Genomic DNA, 20,773 nt, shown 5'->3' with positions numbered 1-20,773 from the left:
TGCAGCCATTTTAGAGTTTGCAGCCACTGCGGATTTAGCCACAAAGCTACTTTTTGAAATGGTCCTTCAAGATCAAGGCGATCTCGTCGTAGGCGTATGGAATGAACACGATTTCCTTTCCGGACGCGTTTTTGGTGAGCGAACACATCTTGTGCTCGACGTATTCGCCTAGGATGCTTCGGAAGTTCATCTCGTTGGAGGTGACGTATTCCTTGAGACACTGGTCGTAGAGTGCCTTGAACTCAACCCCAAGTTTGATGGAGCCACGAAGACCAGTTCTTCCTGATTTTGAAGCTGTAGATTCTTCTAGCACCTTCACTTGCATCTGCAGCAAGACCCTGTAGAGATTCTGCGCATTGGAGCTTAACGACGTCAAGACGTATTTGGCACCCTTGCTTCCCACAAAACGCTTGGAGCGACCCATGCTGAGAACGTCCTTGAAGGAGAGTTCCACTCCATAAGGCTTGTATGTGGTGGCATCGTGCCAGAGGAAATTGAAGTTTTTGAAACGGTAGAGGTCCCACAAAAGACTGGCATTGACATTGTCCACGGACGTAAGAAGCCAAACATCTGGAAGCGCCGCCAATTGAGATAAGATGTTCTGGGACCGCTCGTCTCTGAATGCCTCACCGTCGATATTATGAACAACAAGGATGAGCTTGGGTTTGACGAGACCAAACTCCGAGTGGTGGGTGACGTGCTTCTTCATGTACGACACTAAGAATGGGAATGCTTCACCGATGTGTTTCGGCATTTTGATATTTTTCTCTTTTCTGATTTCTGGCGTCACGATTGCCAGTGCAATATCGTGGATCACCAGCTTGAGCTTTGTAGCTGGGTTGTAGCCGTTCACTACCATCACCACTGGATACTCGTCATCTTCAAGCAACGTCTGCTCGTACCAGTCGAGCAAGTAGTCGTTGACGAAATCGAGAATTAAGTTGGCCTTTGAGCCGATGCCGTAGAAATTGAGATTGTATCCCTGGCTCAACTCGAAGCACCATTGGTGGTGTAACTTTTTGTGGAGCTCATTGAGAGCGTTTCTCTCGTTCTGGTGAACAAGACTGCCTAGTCTGACCATAGGCAAGAACTCGTCATAGTCGAGCTCGGGAGCTTTGGAGCTCAATGCACTGGAAGAGGGTCTGAAACGAAGATTGTGCTGTTCAAAGTAGCCTTCACTTCCTTCCAAGAAGTAGGCTCTTTCGTCAGTGAGTCGTCCAGAAAAATTAGTCTGAATTTGGGAGTCTGGGAAGTATTTTTTCACGTAGTCCTGGTCCTTGACGTTACCCTCCAGGTCCACTTCAGGTACCGGGAGGGGCTCAAAATGCTGGATTGGCGTGGCCTCAACTTGCTCCTTCTTCGGCTTATCGAGACCACTGATCAGAGGAATATAGGAGAACGTGCTGTCGCCCGTATTATCAAAATTGAGTGCAATAGACAGCTCGGCTTTCGAAGGAGATGACTCCTTGCTGGCCGTTTCCTGTTTATCCTGGAAAAACTCCATGTCGTCCATGTGGAAGATACTGTGCACTTTGCCGGTGACCTTCTCCTGTTTACTGGGTCTGCCCTTCTTGGTTCTTCTCTCGATGGGCGTTTTTCTCACCTTCACAGGAGTCGGCAGCTCCGTCGGCGGAGTCTTCTTGGGCTTTCGTGGAGTGGTGACTTTCTTGGGTGATTTCTTTGGCGATTTTTGGGGCTTTTCTTCCTCTGACTCGGAGAATTCCTCGTCCTCTTCTTCCTCCTCCTCTTCGCTCTCATCCAGACTAGCTTCCTTCTTCGGACGTCTTCGCCTTTGCTCCCTCAATTCAGCTTGTCGTTTCTTCTCTTCTTCCTTTTCAATGGCTCGTTTCTCAACCACGGCTCTTCTTTCTCGGCGCCTGGGAGTCAACTCCACAGGCTGGGGCTTTTTGACTTCTTCGCCTTTTCTGGGTCTTCCCCTCTTTCTCTTTGGCGGTGTAGGAGGTGCCAGTTCTTTCGAATCCTCTATGATCTTCTGTGCTAGGTTGAGCTCTTGTTCTCGAAGCACACTGTCAATTTCATCGTGATCTTCGTCCATGAGCCTTGAATAAGTAGTATGTGCCTTTTTTCGAGCAGAATTATCTAGATCTTCTGTACTTCGTTTAGAAGGCAGCCTTATTCCTATCGGACGCGTGGGTGTTTTGGCTGGTGATTCAAGACCCTCCTCTGATTTGATTTGAATGTCATTGTTGGAGCCATTATTTGTACTATTCAGGCTATCTTGAGCCTCCAGGGGATGGCGCAAGTCTGGAATATCGGCCATTGATGAAGTATGGGGAAGTCTTCTTGGTTATCGAAAAGCGGTAGATCTTAGACAGTAATGTATGAGTCACGTGACCATTTTCAGGAACCTCTATTTACCGCCCACCAAAGCGTTATATTTCAATATTATATAGCTTCATGGGCACTTTAAATTGTAATGCATTAAATTCCACAACTTTCACAATCATATACAACGTGGCGGCGCAGAGGTGGGACCTACAAGTTGCAAAATTGATCCTGTGCACGTGATCAAACTGTCTCATCGCTGCACATCGAATTTCCAACTCCTCCATCAACCTCGAGATCCAGAATGCTTTCGTTCTGCCCGTACTGCTCAAACATGCTTTTGATGTCGCATGGTGAGGATGGCATGAACAAGCTCCAGTGCAACACGTGTCCCTACGAGTTCCGAATTCTGGGATTCCAGATGTTCGAGCGTAAGGTGCTACCCAGAAAGGAAGTTGACGATGTTTTGGGAGGTGATGGTGCCTGGGACAATGTTGATCAGACAACTGCTCAGTGTCCAGTGGACTCTTGTGGTAACGACAAGGCATACTTCTTCCAGTTGCAGATCAGATCGGCCGATGAGCCAATGACGACTTTCCTCAAGTGTACCAAGTGTTCCCACCAGTGGAGAGAAAATTAGCATTTGTTATCTTGGTTTTTCATTTTATTGCATCACCCTTTGGTGGACTGGAGGCACATGGAAGCCCAGCCCATTGGGTCCTCGAGAAGCTTTCGAGAAAAATGGTCGATTTGGATCTGGTCGGGCTCCTTTTCGGAGCGAAAGAGAATACTCGACTGAGAACAGGACAGAGAAAGCGGGTCGATCTTTTTTGGTTTGAGCGACTCCTCATATGTGTTGAAGGAGGATCTGACAAAGGACCGTTGGAGGCCTTTGTTGAGAGGCTGGGAAGACTGTGTTTCTTGAACAATACTTCCAACAGAAGCCTTCTCTGCGCTGCTGCTTGAACGAGCCCGCTTCATATGGAAAATATCCGACAGGCTCGAGCAACTATCTGTATCATAATCACTAGAGCCTCCCAACGTGGAGTCGAATTTGCGCATGTACTTTGGAGATTCGTAGTCTCGCTTGTAGCCTGGGAGGTTGTGCTTCTTGTAGTACTTTTCCTGCTGCTCCTCAATGAATTTTCTGTAGGAAATGTCACGACGGCCTTCAGTGATCTTTTGAAGTCTGAAGTCCTTTTTGCGTTTGTTGACAAAGTCCTGTTCTTCAGCAGAGCGCTTCTCTTTGAAAGCAGAGGCCTGAACGACTTTCCGGATATTTATGAGAGCCACTTTTTCGTCCTTTACTTTTTCCACAAACTTCTCTTCCTCCTTGCATTCGTCGGCGTTCCAACGATCAACAGTGGACACAGGGCGGTTGGCGATCTCGGGTAGGAGGTCTCCATATAGAAGTTTCTGCTCCTCGTCAAATGCAAATGTCTCTCCCTGGCAGATATCACCAAAGAGGCGTTTCATGCTGAAACCGTTCACCCACAGGCCTTGGTCCTCTGTAGGGAACACTTGTCTTGGACGAAACATGGACACCAAACGGGCTGTTTCAGAATAGGATGAGTGTCTTGCAAAGACAAGTTTTATGTCAGCCGGTAAAAGCTCTGTGCCGTTTTTTGGTAACACCCACTGTCGATCACGTAGCTCGTAGATCCTAGTACCAGCCTTGGTCTCTCTGAGCATCTTCAAATTGGCCTTTTCAGCCACACGAAGGGAATCGAGCCGTAGAGGGAAACATGCCCCTGTCATGTCCATGATATTGAAATTGACGAATTGTTTGATTCTCACGACGAAACGGTCGCTCGGTATATCTGAGCATCCCTTGGGACAAACATGAAAAATGCCATTCTTGAAATTGGCCAGTCTGTAGCGCTCAAATGCTGCTGCTAAGCTTGGTCCGTTTACAGAATCATTTTTTGAGACAACTTCGACCTGTTTTCGTAGTGTGGGATCGCTGATGTGAAGAGCACTCCTAAAGTAACTGGTGATGAAAGCCCAAGCATGGTCGAACCCTAGGGTGGTATCTTGAAAACAATATGCAATCTCTGGATCCTTTGGGAACTCCTCAAGAAGACGAATGGCAGCGTGGATTCCAGCATTATTGGGAGGGATCTCGATATACGGTTCCCTGCGATACGAGAAGGTCATATCCGCATAAATGTTATCCAAAACCTTCATGCCGTTTATATACGGAAATAGCAGCGGATACGTATTCAAAGACAGTATCCACCAGTCCTCTGCTCGGAGGTCTCCCGTACAAAGCACATTTGACGTTTCTGACTCTATCAAGAACATGGATGCACCTAGACAGTGATGAGCTGGAAGCAATGTCACAGTTACCAAGCAAGTGTCGTTTTCAGATCCTTCAGAAGATCCTAGTGGCCGTAGTTCCACTTCAAACGGTTCATGGTACCTTTTTGTCTCCAAAAGCGGAAGGATCCTCTGGTAGTCCTTCTTCAACGAGAGTAGTTTCTTTGTTTCCACCGAACAAAACACCTGGCCTCCGAAGGACTTCAGTATGAGCCCGACAAGATGGTCTGAGTGGCAATGAGTTAGGAGAAACGCCGAACAGCCAGTGTTGAAGCGATCCACCCCTAGTAAAGGGAACTCCCTGATCCGTCCATCGAAGGGCATTTTTGGGATATTTTGGATTTTGAGGACGCGTTGGGGCAAACACGTCTAGGTCTTGCCAAATCGGATCAATGGAAACACGTCGAAACGCGTTGTTGGTTGGTGTCTCGGGAAGCGTGTAGGGTGTAACTGAGAAGCAAGTGGTGATGGCTGCGAAATGGTGTAGTGGTTGATGTAGGAAGGTTGCAAAAGCCATGGAATCACAAGGTATTTCAAAATAAAATTTAAAGCAATTCAAATTGAAGAATCTAAATTAAGTAGCATTCTAATTTTGTAAGTTTCAAAACACCGCCGTACTTTGTGCTTACATTGTCAAGCCAAATTGCATGGTTTACTGGTTGCAAAAGGTTCTAAGACACTAAACTCCTTAATTTTTTTTTTTTGAAAAAACACCTTGAAACCAAAAGCTTTCAAAGCTTTGAATAGGCGACAATTATTACGAATTTCAGGAAACCACTTATCCTGTAAGCCCATACCAATCCCGGAATACGCTACATACATTGACTCATCCCTGGCCCTCTCCCAATTACATTTCTATCAAACATCCCATCACAACTCTATCTCCCTCTCGGCATTATATGTCTTCTTGGGAGCCTTGCGGGGCTCCTCCGATACCGTCTTCCGCTTCCTCTTACCCTCACTGGCATCCTTCTCGGCCAATTGCTTCATTACCTTCACAACCACAGCACCGATTTTACCCTGTTCGGCGCCGGAACCGCCAAGTGGCTTTGGGGCGCCCCAGCAGAAACGCACAGGATACTTCTTTTCGAGAATCACAAGAGCTGCCGTCTTGCTGGACTTGCTGATTTTCACGCTCTCGAGCTTTTTGGCAAACTTGTCAGCGTCACTTTTAGACTCAAAGGTGACAAAACCACAGCGGGCCCGGTGGGCTATCTTTGTCGAGACCGGGCCAGCCATCTTCTCACAATAGTCCTTCACCACGTACTGGGGCATCTGCGGGTCAAACCCGAAAACAAAGAAGCTTTTTAGTTCTTCATCTGAGGAGGTAAGCGTCGCTCCAAACGGTAGTTTTGCCACGATCTGCGTGAGGTCTTTCGATGAAGCTGATTCTTGTTCTTGGGTAGCCACAACAGCCGGTTTCTGCTTCCCTAGCTTTTCAGCCAACGTAGCCAATATCTCCTTTGCTTTCTCCCTTTGTCCCTCGTTTTTGAATCCCTGTAGTTCCTGCTTATCGGCCATAATCGCCTTGACTTCTCTGTTCTTGCTCTGCTCCGCTAGATAAGGGTTCTCGATTCCAGCCATCTTCAACGCAGCATCCCTGAATTCCATGGGGATCTTGAAGTAAACATCCACAAGACAACTCTGGCAGCAGTTTCGTATCTTCAGACAAGTTCCACAAACAATCGTTTTCTTCATCTTCTGGCCTCTAGGTCCAGGCCATCTGTAAACAGTGAATGGTCTCGTGCAAAGCTTGCACTCTTCGCCACCGGGCTGGCGGATCATTTTTATGTTCCGTTCATCCGGAACTAGGCAGTCCAGGCATAGTTGTGGGAATTCGGACATGGGGTTTTGGTGGTAGGTGAGATGCGATGAGTGTTGATGTTCGCGATAAGAGATGCAGATGAGGTTTACGAAAGTGCAGTAAAGGTGCAAATTGGGGATTAAGTGGGAGAATATTATAAAGAGAAAAAAAAAAAATCAACAAGTATGCTGAATTTGCCCAGAGATTGAATGATTTGCTTCAAATTTTGTTGGAAATAATATGCTGTTGATGGGCTATTGATGGGTGGCTGCAAATCAGTGGTAGCAGTAGTCGATGCTTTTAAGCGCTTCTAATAGTCTCTCTTTATCTGCCTCGGAGACCAAATTCATTAATTTGTGCAAACTGACATCAAACAGGTAATCGTACTCCCAGGATTTGAGGAGCGGTGATTTTTGAATGATCTGCATCACTTTATCGACATCCTCACTGACGTCCATCTTGGTTCTTCTTGAGAGCTCTGAATGCACCATCGCCTCATTCATATAAAGATCGTCTCTATCGAGATCCAATTGGTTCTTTTTGGTGAATTCTTCAAATCCTGTTCTGTACAGCGTGAGGGAGTTTCTCAATATGGATCCTTCTCTTCCCCCAAAATCGCCATAGGCCTCAAGGGCCTTCCTGAAGGTATAAGTCGTACTCCAATCACTCGATAAATTAAAGGAACGGCTCAAAACGTCCGCCGCCCTCCGACGAGCGGGTCTGCATTCGGACTTGCATGAAATAAGCAAAAGAACAATCACATCTTCGATGTAGTCACCATCGAGCTCTTCTTTCGGTCTCATGAGTCTCTCCAACACTTCAACACAGAGGAGATTCGTCTCGTCAGTTTCATACGAGTGTAAATACCTAGCAAGTTGCCAAATATCTGGCACACTCTGAGCAGCAAGGTCAAGGACTTGAAGTTCTTGTGACCACTTTGTATCGGGCGTTTTGATCCGTTGGTTGGATCCTGCTGCCACCAAAAGTTCAATAACCTTCACACGTGTGTAGCTCCAAGTCAGTGGCGCTTGTGCTAATTGCTCCAATGTTTCTTTAAGTCTGTGAGACAATTTTTCATGCTTTTGGCAACACTCAATCACCAGTTCTTGAATCACATATGCATCGCTTTCAAGTGCAAGAAGAAGAAGGTCTTCTGCCACCTCGGCTTTATCGTTCTTGAGGTGATAATGGTGCAAGATTTTGACAACCTTTGCTAAAGTCGACTGTTTTGCCCGATTCGGCTTCTTGCTTTCTTCAATAAGCTTTTGCACAAAGAGATCTCCAAGAGGTTCAACTAACGACAGTGGAGGATCCTCTGGCAACATGTCAAGCCAAACTGAGAAGACCTGCCAGTTGTTGAGCTTCAGAACAAAATGGAAAACGTCTCTCATGTCCTCGTCATTTATGCGTACTTCTCGAGACAATTTCGACACTAGCAAGAGAAACCCATGGATCTTGTTCATCGACATCGACGAGAAGACTCCTGTGATGCAGTGTTCAACAGCCTTTTCCTTGTTCGTCGTCAATGCCATTTTGTACAACACTCTGGCAGTCATTTCTCGTATTTTCCACCTCTGGTGACTCAAGTACCTGTCCTGAAGCAATGTGTAAAAGCTGTTGAAGAGACTCTCGTCAGTACCACTCCATTCAAGTCTCTCTAAAATGGTCAAGATGGAGAGAATGCTCTCCACTGAGCCTCCTTCATTTTCTCCGAATTTCGATAAGCGGGAGTAGAATTTGTCTTCAAGGTCTCGGTACATGCTGAAAAACACAGATGTCTTCATGCCAGAAAGCAGATTGTCGACCATGTTGGTGCCAAAAATCCTGTTTTGAAGTGATGTAAAAAGCATCAAAGCTGCGTTTTTGATGGACCATTCTGGTGAGTCGATACTTTCCAATGCAAGACTGAGCGCTTCGTTTAAGTACCTCTTCGCTGATGGAAACAAGGCCGATTCAAGGAAGAGATGTTTGATGCAATTGAAGGCGTGAACCTGAGGGAATCCTGCTTTGGCACGGTCTTCTTCCCTGAGTGGAATTTTGGTATATTCGATGAGCATCTTCATGGTAGAATCAATTATCTCATCTACACCAGTTTTCTTGTGGGCAATGATAGCTCCGGTAATTAAAAAGGGAAGTCCACCTGATCTTCTCGAAACGAACTGAGTTTTAGCCTTGATGAGATCCAAACTTTCCTGGAGCCAAATTTTAGGGTAGTCTTTAAGGCTTGGACTCTCCAAACAGACAACACAAGCAGATACATAGGTATTGAAAACAGCCATAAAAACACCTCTATGAGTGATGTTGCTGAGTTGGTCTCGAGTAAGCTCACAGGCTTCAAGGAATAGTTCGTTATCTAGAAAGACAAAGCGGGATTTCTTGTTCAACGCAATCATTGTATCCAATAGTAGAGCGGACTCACGGACAGGTCGCCATGAGGATGCTTCTAGACCATCACTGTCTTCCAAAGTCTCAAATGTTGTATTGGCTTTGTACTGCTGCCACAGTTTCTGGCAGCATTTGAGAAGACATCGAAAGAGTTCAGTTGAGTATGTCTCTTGTTCCAAGAAAAACTCTGGTGATGTCTGGAAAGCTTTGGAAAAGAATGTGTAAAAGCCGTGTGGGGACTCTCCGTTGACTTGGAGGAGTCTTTCTTGGATTAATCTTATGAATTCGAGTAGCTTTCGTTGGTTCGTTGAGTAATGAGTCGCAAGAAGCAAGAGCAAATTGACGTTTTCATCGCTTTTCCTGCCTTGCACAGATTTCAAAGCTTCTATGGCATTGTTCAAATATTCAGAAAATAGGCCGTCCAGTTCATCAAACAAAAGGCCACTAGGGCATGTCTGGAGTAGCTTTCTGGCCTTTCCTCTGATATCCTCATAATTGTTTGTCGTGAAGCGAAGCATGACGGAATTAAAGGACAGCGTAAAAACTTCCAACACTGGGATAAGGTTTTTCAGCTTTTGGGTGTTCTTTCGGGCGACACCGTCGAATTCTTCTTCGACCAAAACTTCAAAGAAGTCAAATGCAATGAGAAGCAGCAGGTAGCTTGAACTTGGCGAGAGCTTCTTCATAAAGTAACTCAAAAGCCATTGAAAAACTCCTTTGATGGCTTCTGGTGACGACTCCCTATTGTGGATGTAACAGTCCTTTAAAGAGATGACGGCTTTTCTGATTGTAGACGAGAATGCATCTCTTGTCTCGGATGATCTTGAATCCTCCACAAATCCTTCGAGTATACACTCGTCAGTGAGGAGTTTAAGGATGTGTGCTGAAGGTATACGACTTGTTTTGATTGTTGAGACCACTAGTTGTAAAGCCGAAAGACGTATGCTCTCTGTGTCAGAGACCATAAGCTCAAACATCTCACCCTCTGTCAAGATCCCGCTATCTATAGGATCTTTTGATTTGGAGAGTTTTTGGCTAACATTAAGCACAGCTAGAAGAAGCTCTGGCTGGGATGCATCTATATGGTTCTTGATGAGAATCTCGACGGAATTGGGGGTCATGCGAAGTAAGATGGGAAGTAAATGCTGAATAATGTTTGACGATGTTTTTGGGTTATGGAGACCTGAGACGACAGGGGTAGCCCAGTAGTTGACAAACTCGCCTTCTGAGAAGTCCGTTTGTAGGTTCTGAAGCAAAGCCGCTAGGCATTTCGCTGCAGCATTGGCAACAGCTCCAGAAGCACAAGCTGAAACGAGCACCTCAACAAAACCAGGAATATTCTCTTTGAAGCCCTGAGATACCTGAGGACATTCTTTCGCTAAGGTCTCGATTATCTGGAAATGCTCTTTTTTGAGTGACAGGTCGTGAAACACAGATATGGCCCATTTCGTGCAAAGCTCGTCACCCTTAGCTCTATCCAACAAAAGTAGAAGCTGAACGAGTCTTCGTAGAAGTCCCAAACCGGCATTAGCCTGAGCTCCATGGGAGAAGTTGAGCGATCCCGTGACCCAATTGAAGACTGAATCTGAAAAAATGTCGTCCAGCGGTACCAATGTTGGGTCTGCCCCGGCCTTGAGCGCTTGAACGGCCCGTAGGTACCAGATCAGTAGGGCATCAGCAGCCTGAAGGTTTCTTTTAGGTGCTTCATTGGAGGGCTGGCTGAGGAGGGTGAGGATGTCTCTTTGAATCAGCCAAAATGAGGAATCAAAATCCAGCAGCGAAGGTGATACCTTGATGAGTTTGGCTTTTATATCTGCTATATCGCTGCCATTCTGGGTCGATTCACTCATACCATCAGTAGTAGAAATCAGACTAGCGATGTTGGGCATGTGATGCTGGTCACGTGCGGGAATCACCAGGAAACGGTCCACCATATTCACATATTTCTTAAAAAGGTTCAAAGTTTTATTGGCTTGGATTGACAGAATTACTTCATTTGTATGGTCCCTGGTGTTGGGATGTACGTGGGGAGATATATGTGTGGACTCACTTGCTCACACTGAGAAGGCTCAGTTCACCACCTCGAAAAAAGACGTCAAAAAACCTAATCTGATGGGCATGACATTGACGCCTGTTTTGATTTTTCATTTTTTTTTTTTTTTAATTTCTTCCCGCCCTTCTTCGTTCTCCAACAGCTGTGTCGCTTAGCGAATTGGTAACAAGCTGGTCCAATCAGACACAACCTCTGTCTCCAGCCAATACCAGCTGTAGGCCAAATTTAGTAACCAATTGACGAAATCCCTTTCAATAAAGTACGTCTTGGGCGGTCTCCAACATGATACTTTTCGGAAGCGGCTAACCCTCTTTCACGTCCAGACATACATTGTGTCAGAGCTTAAAGGATAAGCAGGGTGTGCTAAATGCAAGCTGCTCCACGGGTAACAAAACGTCAAAAAAGCGTCACTTTACGAAACACGAAAAGCAAAAATTTTCTCGGTGGACAGATGTTCCTTAGAAACAGGGTATTTTTGGAAGTTGCCAAAAAGCATCGATCAGCTTTATTTGACTTGTCCTTGTAGAGAAGGTACACCCACCAGGGCACGATTCCAACGTTCTTCTGGCTCGGACATTCTCCAAACCTCGGGCTCAAAGTCTAGAGCGCAATTCCTGGTTTTGACAAAAACAGAAACGGTGATTTGAAGCCCTCGAGCCCATTGTTGAAACCAAAACCATCAACTCCATATCGTTTCAAAGCCTCGGGCGCCAAAACAAATTCAGATTCCTCTCTTTCCGCCCCTACAAAAACGGCTTTCCGTATTGTGGCGAGCTCTCCCTTTAGAAACAGTGCATCACGTTATCGTCAAGAATGTTACACCGCATGAGTTATGAATCCTGTCACCGGCAACTAACCAGTACACAAAACTTCTAGTCAAACGTGGATTAAGCACAACTAAATACAAATTAAAAATTAGAACGCTCAGGCCTTGTTGCCTCTGAGCTGGTGGCCCCATTTCTTCAAGTACTTGAAGATCAAATCGTCGTCCTTGGAGTTCACCTGGACGTAGTTCTTGCCCTTGTTGAGCTTCTCGGCCTGGCCAATAGGTCCAAGCTCGCCGTCGTCGGCACCCATGGCCTGGACCTCCTCCAACTTGTGGTCTCTCAAGCAGAAACCAGCGAAAAGCATAGGAACACACAAGCAAAGACCGACAATACACAAGAGTCTCTGGACGTCGGCGTAAGCGAAAACAACGGCTTTTCTGGCGGGCGTGCCCCAGGTGTGGACCTTGATGAAATCGTATGGCTTCTTGTAGGCCTGTCTAGCCAAGGTAGGGTCAACACCCATTTTGACCATCTTGTCGTGGATGGTGTCGTACATTCTCTGGGTCCACATGACACCGGAGACACAGTCACCGAGAGCAGAACCGAACTTGTAAGTGGCCATGTAGACACCGGTAACGGAAGCCATGTACTCGTGGTCAGTACAAGACTGGATGGAGACATCGATGGTACGAGCAAACAAACCAGAACCGAAACCGAACACAATCATGGAGCCCATGACACCGTCAACGAATCTCTTGTCGTGGATACCGTCGTTAGAACCACGGAAGTAGTAAAGCATACCGGTACCGATGAACCAGAGCGAGATACCAGCGAGAATGAAACCCTTGGTTCTTCTGACACGAGCAACCACCAAACCAAGAAGAGGACCGACAACGGCAATCATAAAGGAGTTCAAAGAACCGATTCTGGTGGCAGTGGCCTTGGAGGCGTTCATTCCGACAAGCAAAACAGGGTACATGTAGTCGTGAGGCATCAAGTAGACGAACTTGTAGAACAAACCGATACACATGGCGGCAATGACACCACGGTCCTTCAAGAGAGGGAAGGGGAAAATAGGGTGGGTGGCGCCTCTGAGCTCCCAGTAGACGAAAACAGGAATCAAGCAGAAACCAATAACCAATGGAGCGATAATGTAGGCATGTCCCCACTTGGAGGTAGTACCACCGGCAAGGGTCAATGGGACCAAAAGGAAACCAATACAGATGGTGAAAAGGAAGATACCCATGACGTCGGACAACCAGAAGAACTCCTTGAGGTAGTAGTAGGTTCTGATGAGGAAGGCCTTGATGTTGCTGGAGTACTTGTGGTTGCTGTTACTTCTGGCCTCGGCAATTCTGTTGTTCATGTCAATGTAGGAATCCTGTTCCTCCTGGCAAAGATCAATGAAGGCCTGCTCCTTGCGCATCTTGAGTCTGGTCCAGATCAAGCAGCACATGATGGGGATGTTGGAAAGAGGGAAGATGAAAGCCCACATACCGATGGAGTACTCCCAGGAGTAGTTGTCGGTCAAGTTGGTGACGATGTTACCGGAAACCCAGGTGTTGATGATGTAAGGACAGGTGACGATGGAAATGGCGAAAAGTCTCCAGTTCATCTTGGAGTTGTCGGACATGATCAAACGCAACATGACCTTGATACCAGCCTGACCAAAAGCGTCAATAACGGCACCGGCAGCGAACTTGGAAAGGTAACCGGACTGAGACTCAATCAAAGAACCCATGGCTTTGAAAATCACAGCAATCAAAAGCAACTCCACACGTCCGTACATATCAGACATTCTGGCGAAAAATGGCAAGGAAGCAGCAGCCACCACGGATCTGATAACAGCGATAGTGGACAAAAGAGAGTGGTCAGCGAAACCGTTGGTGGCGTACGAAGTAAGCACTTTTCTGATACGAGTGTCCAAGGTAAAAACATAGGCAGAACAGAACAAGCAAACGTAAAGAAGGATACAGTTACGCTTGTTCTTGTAGTGCTCGGACAAAAGCTCGTTCTTTCTCACACCAAACGACTTGGTCGAACCATAGACGATTTCCTCGGAGGAGGAGTCGTGAGGGAAGGACTTTTCTTGAGCAGAGCCATTGTGGCCCAACTTCTCATCGGAAGAGACAGAGTGGGCCTTTGTGGTGTACTCGGTGGAGTTCCTGTTCTCCTCAATGGGAGAGTTGGTCTTCTCAGGAGCGGACATGGTCGTTGATGATAAAGATAAAATCCAAAAACAAGGCAGATCTGGTCTACTTAAATATCTGATCCGATCAGACAAGGCAAGGCCGGGATTTAGTGAAACCGATTTCGGGCTTTGCAGCCATTCGTGCGGTAGGGTTGTTAGCTGCACGGGAGAGAGCCTGCAGCTGTTGTGTGGGATAAGTTATGCAGCACATTAGCGCCATGGGCCAATCAGAGGGTGGTTTTGCAACGCCGTCCCTTTGCTTTTTTGGAATTAGTGAAATGACATTTGACACAGACAACGGTTTTGAGTGGCATATGCATGGCCCGCTGCGCGCAGTAGTCAAAACCTGCGTGTGCCGCATTCTCTGCAGGCGCTTAGCTGTCGTACCGCGCCTGTGTGCACTCCGTTGACAGCGAAGAGGGGGCGAGAACGCAGTACAACGTCAAGTGGTTTTTCCGGGCTCTTAGCGAAATGTGGGGGCGCACAAGCCCCTTCGAACGTGGCCAGCGAATTTGTTTTTTGATTTTTTCGATAATGCCCTTTTGTTCTATTCACGGTGAGCACATTATTTCCCACCTGGGCAAGCTGAAATGAGCGCTTATCCACACTGTGGATTCCCAAATTGAGCGCAATATTATGTACCCTGTAGAGCGCTTTTGTGCCGACAAGGCCTACCACTGGCTGGAAAGCAAAGATGTACGGCCGCTTGTCAAAAAAAGGTCCGTTATCTGATCATGTCAACTTTACCCGACGGGCTTTTCGCCAATGGCCTTTTACTCAGTCCGGCTCCTGAAATGCCGATCGCTTTCCAAAAGGCGGTTCCATGCTTGTTCGAGACCTTTGTGGCTTCTTTAGTCTGCCCCCCTACTACGTCACAGGGTCCTTAGAGGCTGGTGCAAATGATGCGTAGATTTGAATAACCGCTTTTATGGCGCCATATGCATTGTCTGTGGGGGTTCCAGTATGTCCGGGAACCTAGCTGTCCTTGTTGGGTCCAGGGCTCTCCTTGACAGGAAGCCAAGAAAAAAGAAAGTCAATGACAGCCTTCTGACATACGGTGACATAGAGAGGTGATATTAGGTTGTTGCACCAATTGTGAGGTGCCCTTTTTTAGCAACCACACCTCGGCCAATCCATGTACATCTATTTTTCCCAGATTTTTCGTTCAACAGTGCTCTTGGTATCGAGAGATGGAATTGATGAAAATGGACAGGTGCCACAAAACCGGTTTTGTGCAACCTCGTAGACACCTGCCAAACGCTTCTATCCAGTATGCGGCGCCAGGCCGCCTCATGCAACAAGGGTGTCTTCGATATCAGGAACAGTAGCTCCTGCCTGATAACTCCGGGGGTATCTGCTTTGCATGGAGCATACGGCCTCTTGGTGAAAATAGAGAAATCTGCAGATTCTTTTTTCTTGTGACTGATTGCCGAATTGGTTGCAGTATAGCCATTCACGAACCTGCCTTGACGTCTTTTCACCCGCATAACCATTATGGACGTCGCCTAAGCGAGCATCCCAACCATTGCGCCGTGTCCATTCCGGAAACCCGGGTATCGGTGCGTGGCAATTGCACAATCACTACTACACTTTTGCAAAAATTACATCTACAATTGTAACTTTAAAGTTTCATCCTTTAGTCATTTTTGTGACATGTCGGAGCGCCTGGGGTGCGCTTGTTCGGATTATCAAATTGCGCTTGTAAGCCTTTGTCTGACATGCCGGTCGGGCTTTAGTTTTTCCAGGGATGCGAGTGGCTGAACCCGGAACGGATACTAGCATGAGGTTTTGAAAAAAAAAAAAAAAAATCTGATAACTTTTGGTTAGTGGTTTTTTCACTTTTTTCCTTTATTTTTGGTTTTCACCAGCTGCAGCCAATAGCACACTTCTAGCAGCATGCCCGGAATAACAGGACCACAGGGGTGGGCCGCCCATCGGCCGCCGCAAGTACATTTTTCAGCCGCCGACAAATCAAATTGTCCATGATGACCAGAAACTCGTTTTTTCCAAACTCTATGCTCGTCTGTGTGTCGTTTTAAATTAGGTTAGCAGTTCTGCTTTCGCAGATGACATGGTGCGACACATATAATTCCCTAAACAAAAGCCTCTTCTCAGGAGACGGTCTTGCTTTTAATTGCTATTGGCTCCAACGGCGAAGCCGGAATACGTATTGTAGAGCTCTCGCCCAATGTCGTAGTACCGTTGTAGATGCATGGATTATGAGGTGGTTAGAACCGATTTTGGCGTGAAGTGCTGGTTGAAAAAAAAAAATAAAACCATGGAGTTGTAGCAATGGCACAAAACCTGCTTTTGCGGCACTCGGAGCACGTCTTTCTGGGGTACTCCGTCTGCAGCTTCCTCGTGTGAGTATAAGCCTCCCACGGGCTGGATTGATAAAAGCGCTAGGCCGGCTGTGGATGTTGCAAAACTAGCTACTATTGCTTGATTCAGGGGTATTCTGTTTGGCGTCTTAAGGATGAGTTAGGGAAGTGCGCTGCTTGTCTAAGTGAAGGGAGATTACGGTGATGCAAGTGCTTCTTGTTTAGAGGCCGTTTTGGAATGCCTAGAAATATTTGAAACTGGGCGGCAGGGCCAGACCAGGCCTTACTGGTTTTTTTTTATGGAATTTGTGGGATTCCGTGGGTATCCGTGAGACTCCGGGCACGAAGGGTTGGTGGGATGGTGGGATTTTTGGTTCTGGTGGATTGGGCTGATTTTTGTGGAACCGAGGCTTTTGTGGACTCGGGGTGGTGTCTTCAAAAGTATGGATTTTCAATTAGAGAATGGAAAGTTGTCGAAGTGATTGAAGTGTGATGGGTTCGTCGTGGTTGCTGTGATTAGAACTAAAGGACTACCATGGTGAACTCCGGTGGTGCTTCAAGAAAGCATTAAATTTTGCGTTTATGCTATCTCACAAAGTTTTCCACCTAAGGAGAGCTGGTGGTTGCAGAATTGTTGAATCAATTGTGGTTGCTTCAAGCAAACGTACTACCACGATGAAGTCCGGAGCTACTTTTACAAAGCAGTAGCTGCTTGACTTTTACCTACACGAAAATAATCCAAAAACCTCCGTGATAAAAAGGCTGGAAAAGTGGAATTACGTTCCCGGTTGCCATGGTCCAATATCGTCCCACCATGGTGAAGTCCGGTTCGACTACAGCACTACAATGAATACCCCCATCATGACCCTCCAGAACCAGCGAAACTTCGAAATTTCCAGAACTCCAAAACCATCGAAATTCCAAAATTCCAAAAGCACACCCTGCTGCTACTTTCTCCATCACCCTATACTGATAACGCCATGACTTCCTCGGCCTCCCTCACCCTGCAATCACTCAAACACCAGCTTCCACCACGCCATCTAGCCTACTTTCAAAAACCTTCCAAAACCTTCCCAAAGTGACCCCTGGATCACCACACTTTGCCGAAAATGGCACAAACGCAACGTTGTATTCCGCTCGTCTCGGAACCTCCACAATGAAAAAGTACGATACGGCTGTGCGATGGACCGAGGCACAGACACCAAAAGACCCCTAGCGACGTTTTCTTCGACATCGTCTCGACAAAAAAAAAAAAATTCCATTATCAACTCTAGAATCTTCCAAAATTAAGTACCCAAACCAGCATCAATACTGCCTCCGCTTTTGCCTGTTCGGCTTTTGTGTGTAATAACGGCACGTTGAGCGCAAGGTGTGCGCAAAAGTGAGCCATCGTTACTGAGGTGTGTTTCCTTATAAGTGTTCCTTTCCATCCTCAAAATTCCACACCGATTTCCAAAAAACCTCATCATGTCCAGCGCTACCACAGGCAGAAAGGCCTGGGAGTCGTACTACCATTTTTTCCCCTTCTACATGCTTACAAGCAGAGAGCAGTTGTTGTTGCACGTCTTCGTGCTTCTGTTTTTCCTGTTCATCGGCTGGGGCGTCTACCTGTGTTTGCCCGCCTACGTGCCGTTCGTGCTTTCTAGAGGGAAGTACTACTTGACGGGCTCCCAGGAGGCGCTCGGCAATTTTGTGTTGAAGATGAAGTAGATAGCTAGTTAATGAATATGATGCGCACTTAGTACCATGTATCGAAGAGGTAGGGTTCGTGGGTTCAAGCCCCCACGGCCGGTGGGGACCCAGGGAGGTGTGGATTCGGGGTCTCTGGGTTCTGGAGATTCTGGAAATCCAGTTGTTTTGGGGTCAAACGGCGGTGCAGACGGTGTTGTTGATGGTGTTAGTGAGAAGCGCTTGGTCAAGGAAATTCCACGTTTGAAGCGGACACAGGGCGATTTGAGGCGTGGTAATGACAAAGTACGTGGATCTGGAGGTGAAGAATCCAGTGGAAGTGCTGGAATTGGCTTATCGGCGCTGGACGCGTCGGACGGTGGAAGTCTACGAAACCACAACATTGTGGACATGGACGGTGAAAACGACGTGGCAAAGTCGCCTCCGCTATTCTGTGAAGCTACATCTCCAAAAGCGTCGAAACCGCTACTCCTTTCTGGCCAGGGTCGCCGCCTAAATGCACCTAAAACCGGAACAGTTCTCAAAAGACTCAAGCTAGACATCAACAGACCAGCCAGCCAAGCCACCCAGCCGTCCTCCTCCACCAAACTCTCCTGCCAGTGGCGGAAAAGATCAAATAAAAAGAACAAGTCCTGGGAAGGCGACGGGTTTCTCTATGTGCTGGATTCTGGTGTCGTCCTTAAGGCTGATACCAAGGGAAACGGCACGCTACGAGTTCTAGGGCGATCTTCCAATTCAAACACCAGTGGTCTTCTCGTTCTTGGGCAGTTTGAAGCCGAGGTGGACGAAGAAGGCGAGACAAGGCATATTCCAATCAACCAGCCTGAACCACAGGCGGTTCCTGCTCCTACGAGCTTCAAATCGCCCTTTCACGCAAAAGAACCGAAATCTAAAGCTCCTGAAGCCTTCCATCTTCACGATAAAGTCACCGTGGATCCGACACTTACCAAGTTTCTTAGGCCTCACCAACGAGAAGGTGTGCAATTCATATACGATGGGCTTCTAGGGCGCCGTGTGGAAGGCCAGCGGGGTGTTCTTCTAGCGGACGAAATGGGTCTTGGAAAGACACTCATGACGATCACCGTCTTGTGGACGCTTTTAAAGCAAAGCTCTACCGGCAAGAGCCAAGACGCACTGAAGGTGCTCGTTTGTTGCCCTGTTTCTCTCATTGACAACTGGCGCAAGGAGTTCACCAAATGGCTCGACAAGAACCGTATAGGCGTGCTTGCGTTGAACGGCAAGAACCAGTCGCCCGCTAAGGACAAACAGGATATCAACGGTTTTGCCAGAACCAACGTCTACCAGGTTCTCATCATGGGCTACGAGAAACTGCTTCTGTGTGCCAAAGAAATATGTGGAGAAAATTATCGAGATTCTCGAGATGGAAGAATATTCTGATGCAATTGTTGGTAATCTTGGATCTGGTCTTAATGTTGAGCAACGTAAGAAGTTGACCATCGGAGTCGAATTGGTTGCTAAACCATCCTTGTTGTTATTCCTTGATGAGCCAACCTCCGGTTTGGACTCCCAGTCTGCTTGGGCCATTGTGAAACTTTTGAGAGATCTCGCTTCAGCTGGTCAGTCGATTCTTTGCACTATCCATCAACCTTCAGCTACCTTGTTCGAAGAGTTTGATCGTTTATTGCTTTTGAGGAAGGGTGGTCAAACCGTGTATTTTGGTGACATTGGAGAGCGCTCGAGAGTTATTCTCGACTACTTCGAGAATAATGGCGCCAGAAAATGTTCCGAAAGTGAAAATCCCGCGGAGTACATTTTAGAAGCAATCGGTGCCGGTGCCACTGCCTCCACAGCTCAGAATTGGTTCGAAGTTTGGAGTAGATCACCAGAGAAGGTTGCTGTTGAGAAGGAGATCGATCGCCTCATTGATGAAGGCAAGCAGAAAGCTGGTCTCTCTGAGAAGGAGCTCAAGGCTTTGCAGAACCCATATGCCACCTCGATCATGTACCAGTACGTTCTTCTTATCAAGCGTATTGGGTTGGCTTATTGGAGGAACCCTCTGTACATCATGGCGAAGTTGTCATTGATGACCATGGCTGGTTTATTCATTGGATTCACTTTCTTTGGTTTGAAGACTTCTCTTACAGGAATGCAGAATGGTATGTTCTGTGCTTTCTTGTCTGTGGTGGTCTCCGCTCCTGTCATCAACCAGATTCAGGAACAGTGTGTTGCGCTTCGTGAGGTTTTTGAGGGCAGAGAAAGACTCTCAAACACTTATCGTTGGTGGTTGCTTCCATTGGCTCAATTCGTCGTTGAAATTCCATTCAACTTTTTCTGTGGTGCCGTGATGTTCGTCTCGCTTTACTTCCCAACAAGAGCAGATTTTGCAGCCACTCACTCCGGTGTGTTTTATTTGACCTTTGGAATCTTCTTGCAGTTGTTTAACATTTCCTTCGGTTTCATGCTTGTTTACATGGCTCCTGATGTTCAATCTGCTGCAGTGTTGGTTTCATTTTTCTACGCCTTCATTGTGTCGTTCTCTGGTATTGTGCAGCCAAAGGATTTAATGCCAGGTTTCTGGACTTTCATGAACAAAGTGAGTCCTTACACCTACATTATCCAGAACTTGGTTGCCTCTTTTCTCCACAAGAGATCGGTCCACTGTGCCGATTCTGAGCTCTCTAAAGGCGCTCCTCCTGAAGGTCAGACTTGTGGTGAATTTATGAATGCCTTCATTGAAAGAGCTGGTGGTTACTTGGTGGATCCTGACAGTACTACTCAATGCGAGTACTGCCAGTACACTAACGCTGATCAATATCTTGCTACCATCCAGACCAGCTACTCCAACATTTGGCGTAATGTTGGCTTCTTCTGCGCCTACATTGTTTTCAACCTTATCGCCTGTCTTTTGTTGTACAAGGCTATCAGACTTACGAAGTGGAAGCTTCCATCCTTCAAATTCAAGAAGAACTAATTTATACGATATCAATCAAACTATTT

At 46.8% G+C, this 20,773-nt stretch overlaps 7 protein-coding genes across 7 annotated transcripts; 2 read left to right on the top strand and 5 right to left on the bottom strand.

Moving 5' to 3' along the window:
- Positions 1–46: 46 nt before the first annotated feature.
- On the bottom strand, positions 47–2,281 carry C7M61_004894 (origin recognition complex subunit 2; the record flags this gene model as incomplete). Its single annotated transcript, XM_024860208.1, has 1 exon — positions 47–2,281. One exon carries the CDS (start codon positions 2,279–2,281, stop codon positions 47–49), a length of 2,235 nt encoding a protein of 744 aa, XP_024711588.1.
- A 339-nt stretch (positions 2,282–2,620) lies between these two features.
- RPC11 (DNA-directed RNA polymerase III core subunit) lies at positions 2,621–2,926 on the top strand (the record flags this gene model as incomplete). Its single annotated transcript, XM_024860207.1, has 1 exon — positions 2,621–2,926. The coding sequence occupies one exon, from the start codon at positions 2,621–2,623 to the stop codon at positions 2,924–2,926; it is 306 nt and encodes a 101-aa protein (XP_024711587.1).
- A 32-nt stretch (positions 2,927–2,958) lies between these two features.
- Positions 2,959–4,929, bottom strand: PSO2 (Pso2p; the record flags this gene model as incomplete). The annotated part of the gene is made up of 1 exon (XM_024860206.1): positions 2,959–4,929. One exon carries the CDS (start codon positions 4,927–4,929, stop codon positions 2,959–2,961), a length of 1,971 nt encoding a protein of 656 aa, XP_024711586.1.
- A 546-nt stretch (positions 4,930–5,475) lies between these two features.
- On the bottom strand, positions 5,476–6,450 carry C7M61_004891 (uncharacterized protein; the record flags this gene model as incomplete). Its single annotated transcript, XM_024860205.1, has 1 exon — positions 5,476–6,450. One exon carries the CDS (start codon positions 6,448–6,450, stop codon positions 5,476–5,478), a length of 975 nt encoding a protein of 324 aa, XP_024711585.1.
- A 234-nt stretch (positions 6,451–6,684) lies between these two features.
- On the bottom strand, positions 6,685–10,683 carry C7M61_004890 (tRNA methylation protein; the record flags this gene model as incomplete). Its single annotated transcript, XM_024860204.1, has 1 exon — positions 6,685–10,683. The coding sequence occupies one exon, from the start codon at positions 10,681–10,683 to the stop codon at positions 6,685–6,687; it is 3,999 nt and encodes a 1,332-aa protein (XP_024711584.1).
- A 1,088-nt stretch (positions 10,684–11,771) lies between these two features.
- On the bottom strand, positions 11,772–13,823 carry C7M61_004889 (uncharacterized protein; the record flags this gene model as incomplete). The annotated part of the gene is made up of 1 exon (XM_024860203.1): positions 11,772–13,823. One exon carries the CDS (start codon positions 13,821–13,823, stop codon positions 11,772–11,774), a length of 2,052 nt encoding a protein of 683 aa, XP_024711583.1.
- Positions 13,824–17,593: 3,770 nt separating this feature from the next.
- C7M61_004888 (uncharacterized protein) lies at positions 17,594–20,747 on the top strand (the record flags this gene model as incomplete). The annotated part of the gene is made up of 3 exons (XM_024860202.1): positions 17,594–17,832; positions 17,884–19,120; positions 19,164–20,747. 3 exons carry the CDS (start codon positions 17,594–17,596, stop codon positions 20,745–20,747), a joined length of 3,060 nt encoding a protein of 1,019 aa, XP_024711582.1.
- Between the last annotated feature and the right edge of the window lie 26 nt (positions 20,748–20,773).

This window comes from Candidozyma pseudohaemuli (genome assembly GCF_003013735.1).
Source record: "Candidozyma pseudohaemuli strain B12108 chromosome Unknown scaffold00019, whole genome shotgun sequence".
NCBI classification, from domain to species: domain Eukaryota; kingdom Fungi; phylum Ascomycota; class Pichiomycetes; order Serinales; family Metschnikowiaceae; genus Candidozyma; species Candidozyma pseudohaemuli.
Note: the sequence above shows the minus strand (reverse complement) of the source record. Positions and strands in the feature narration are given on the sequence as shown.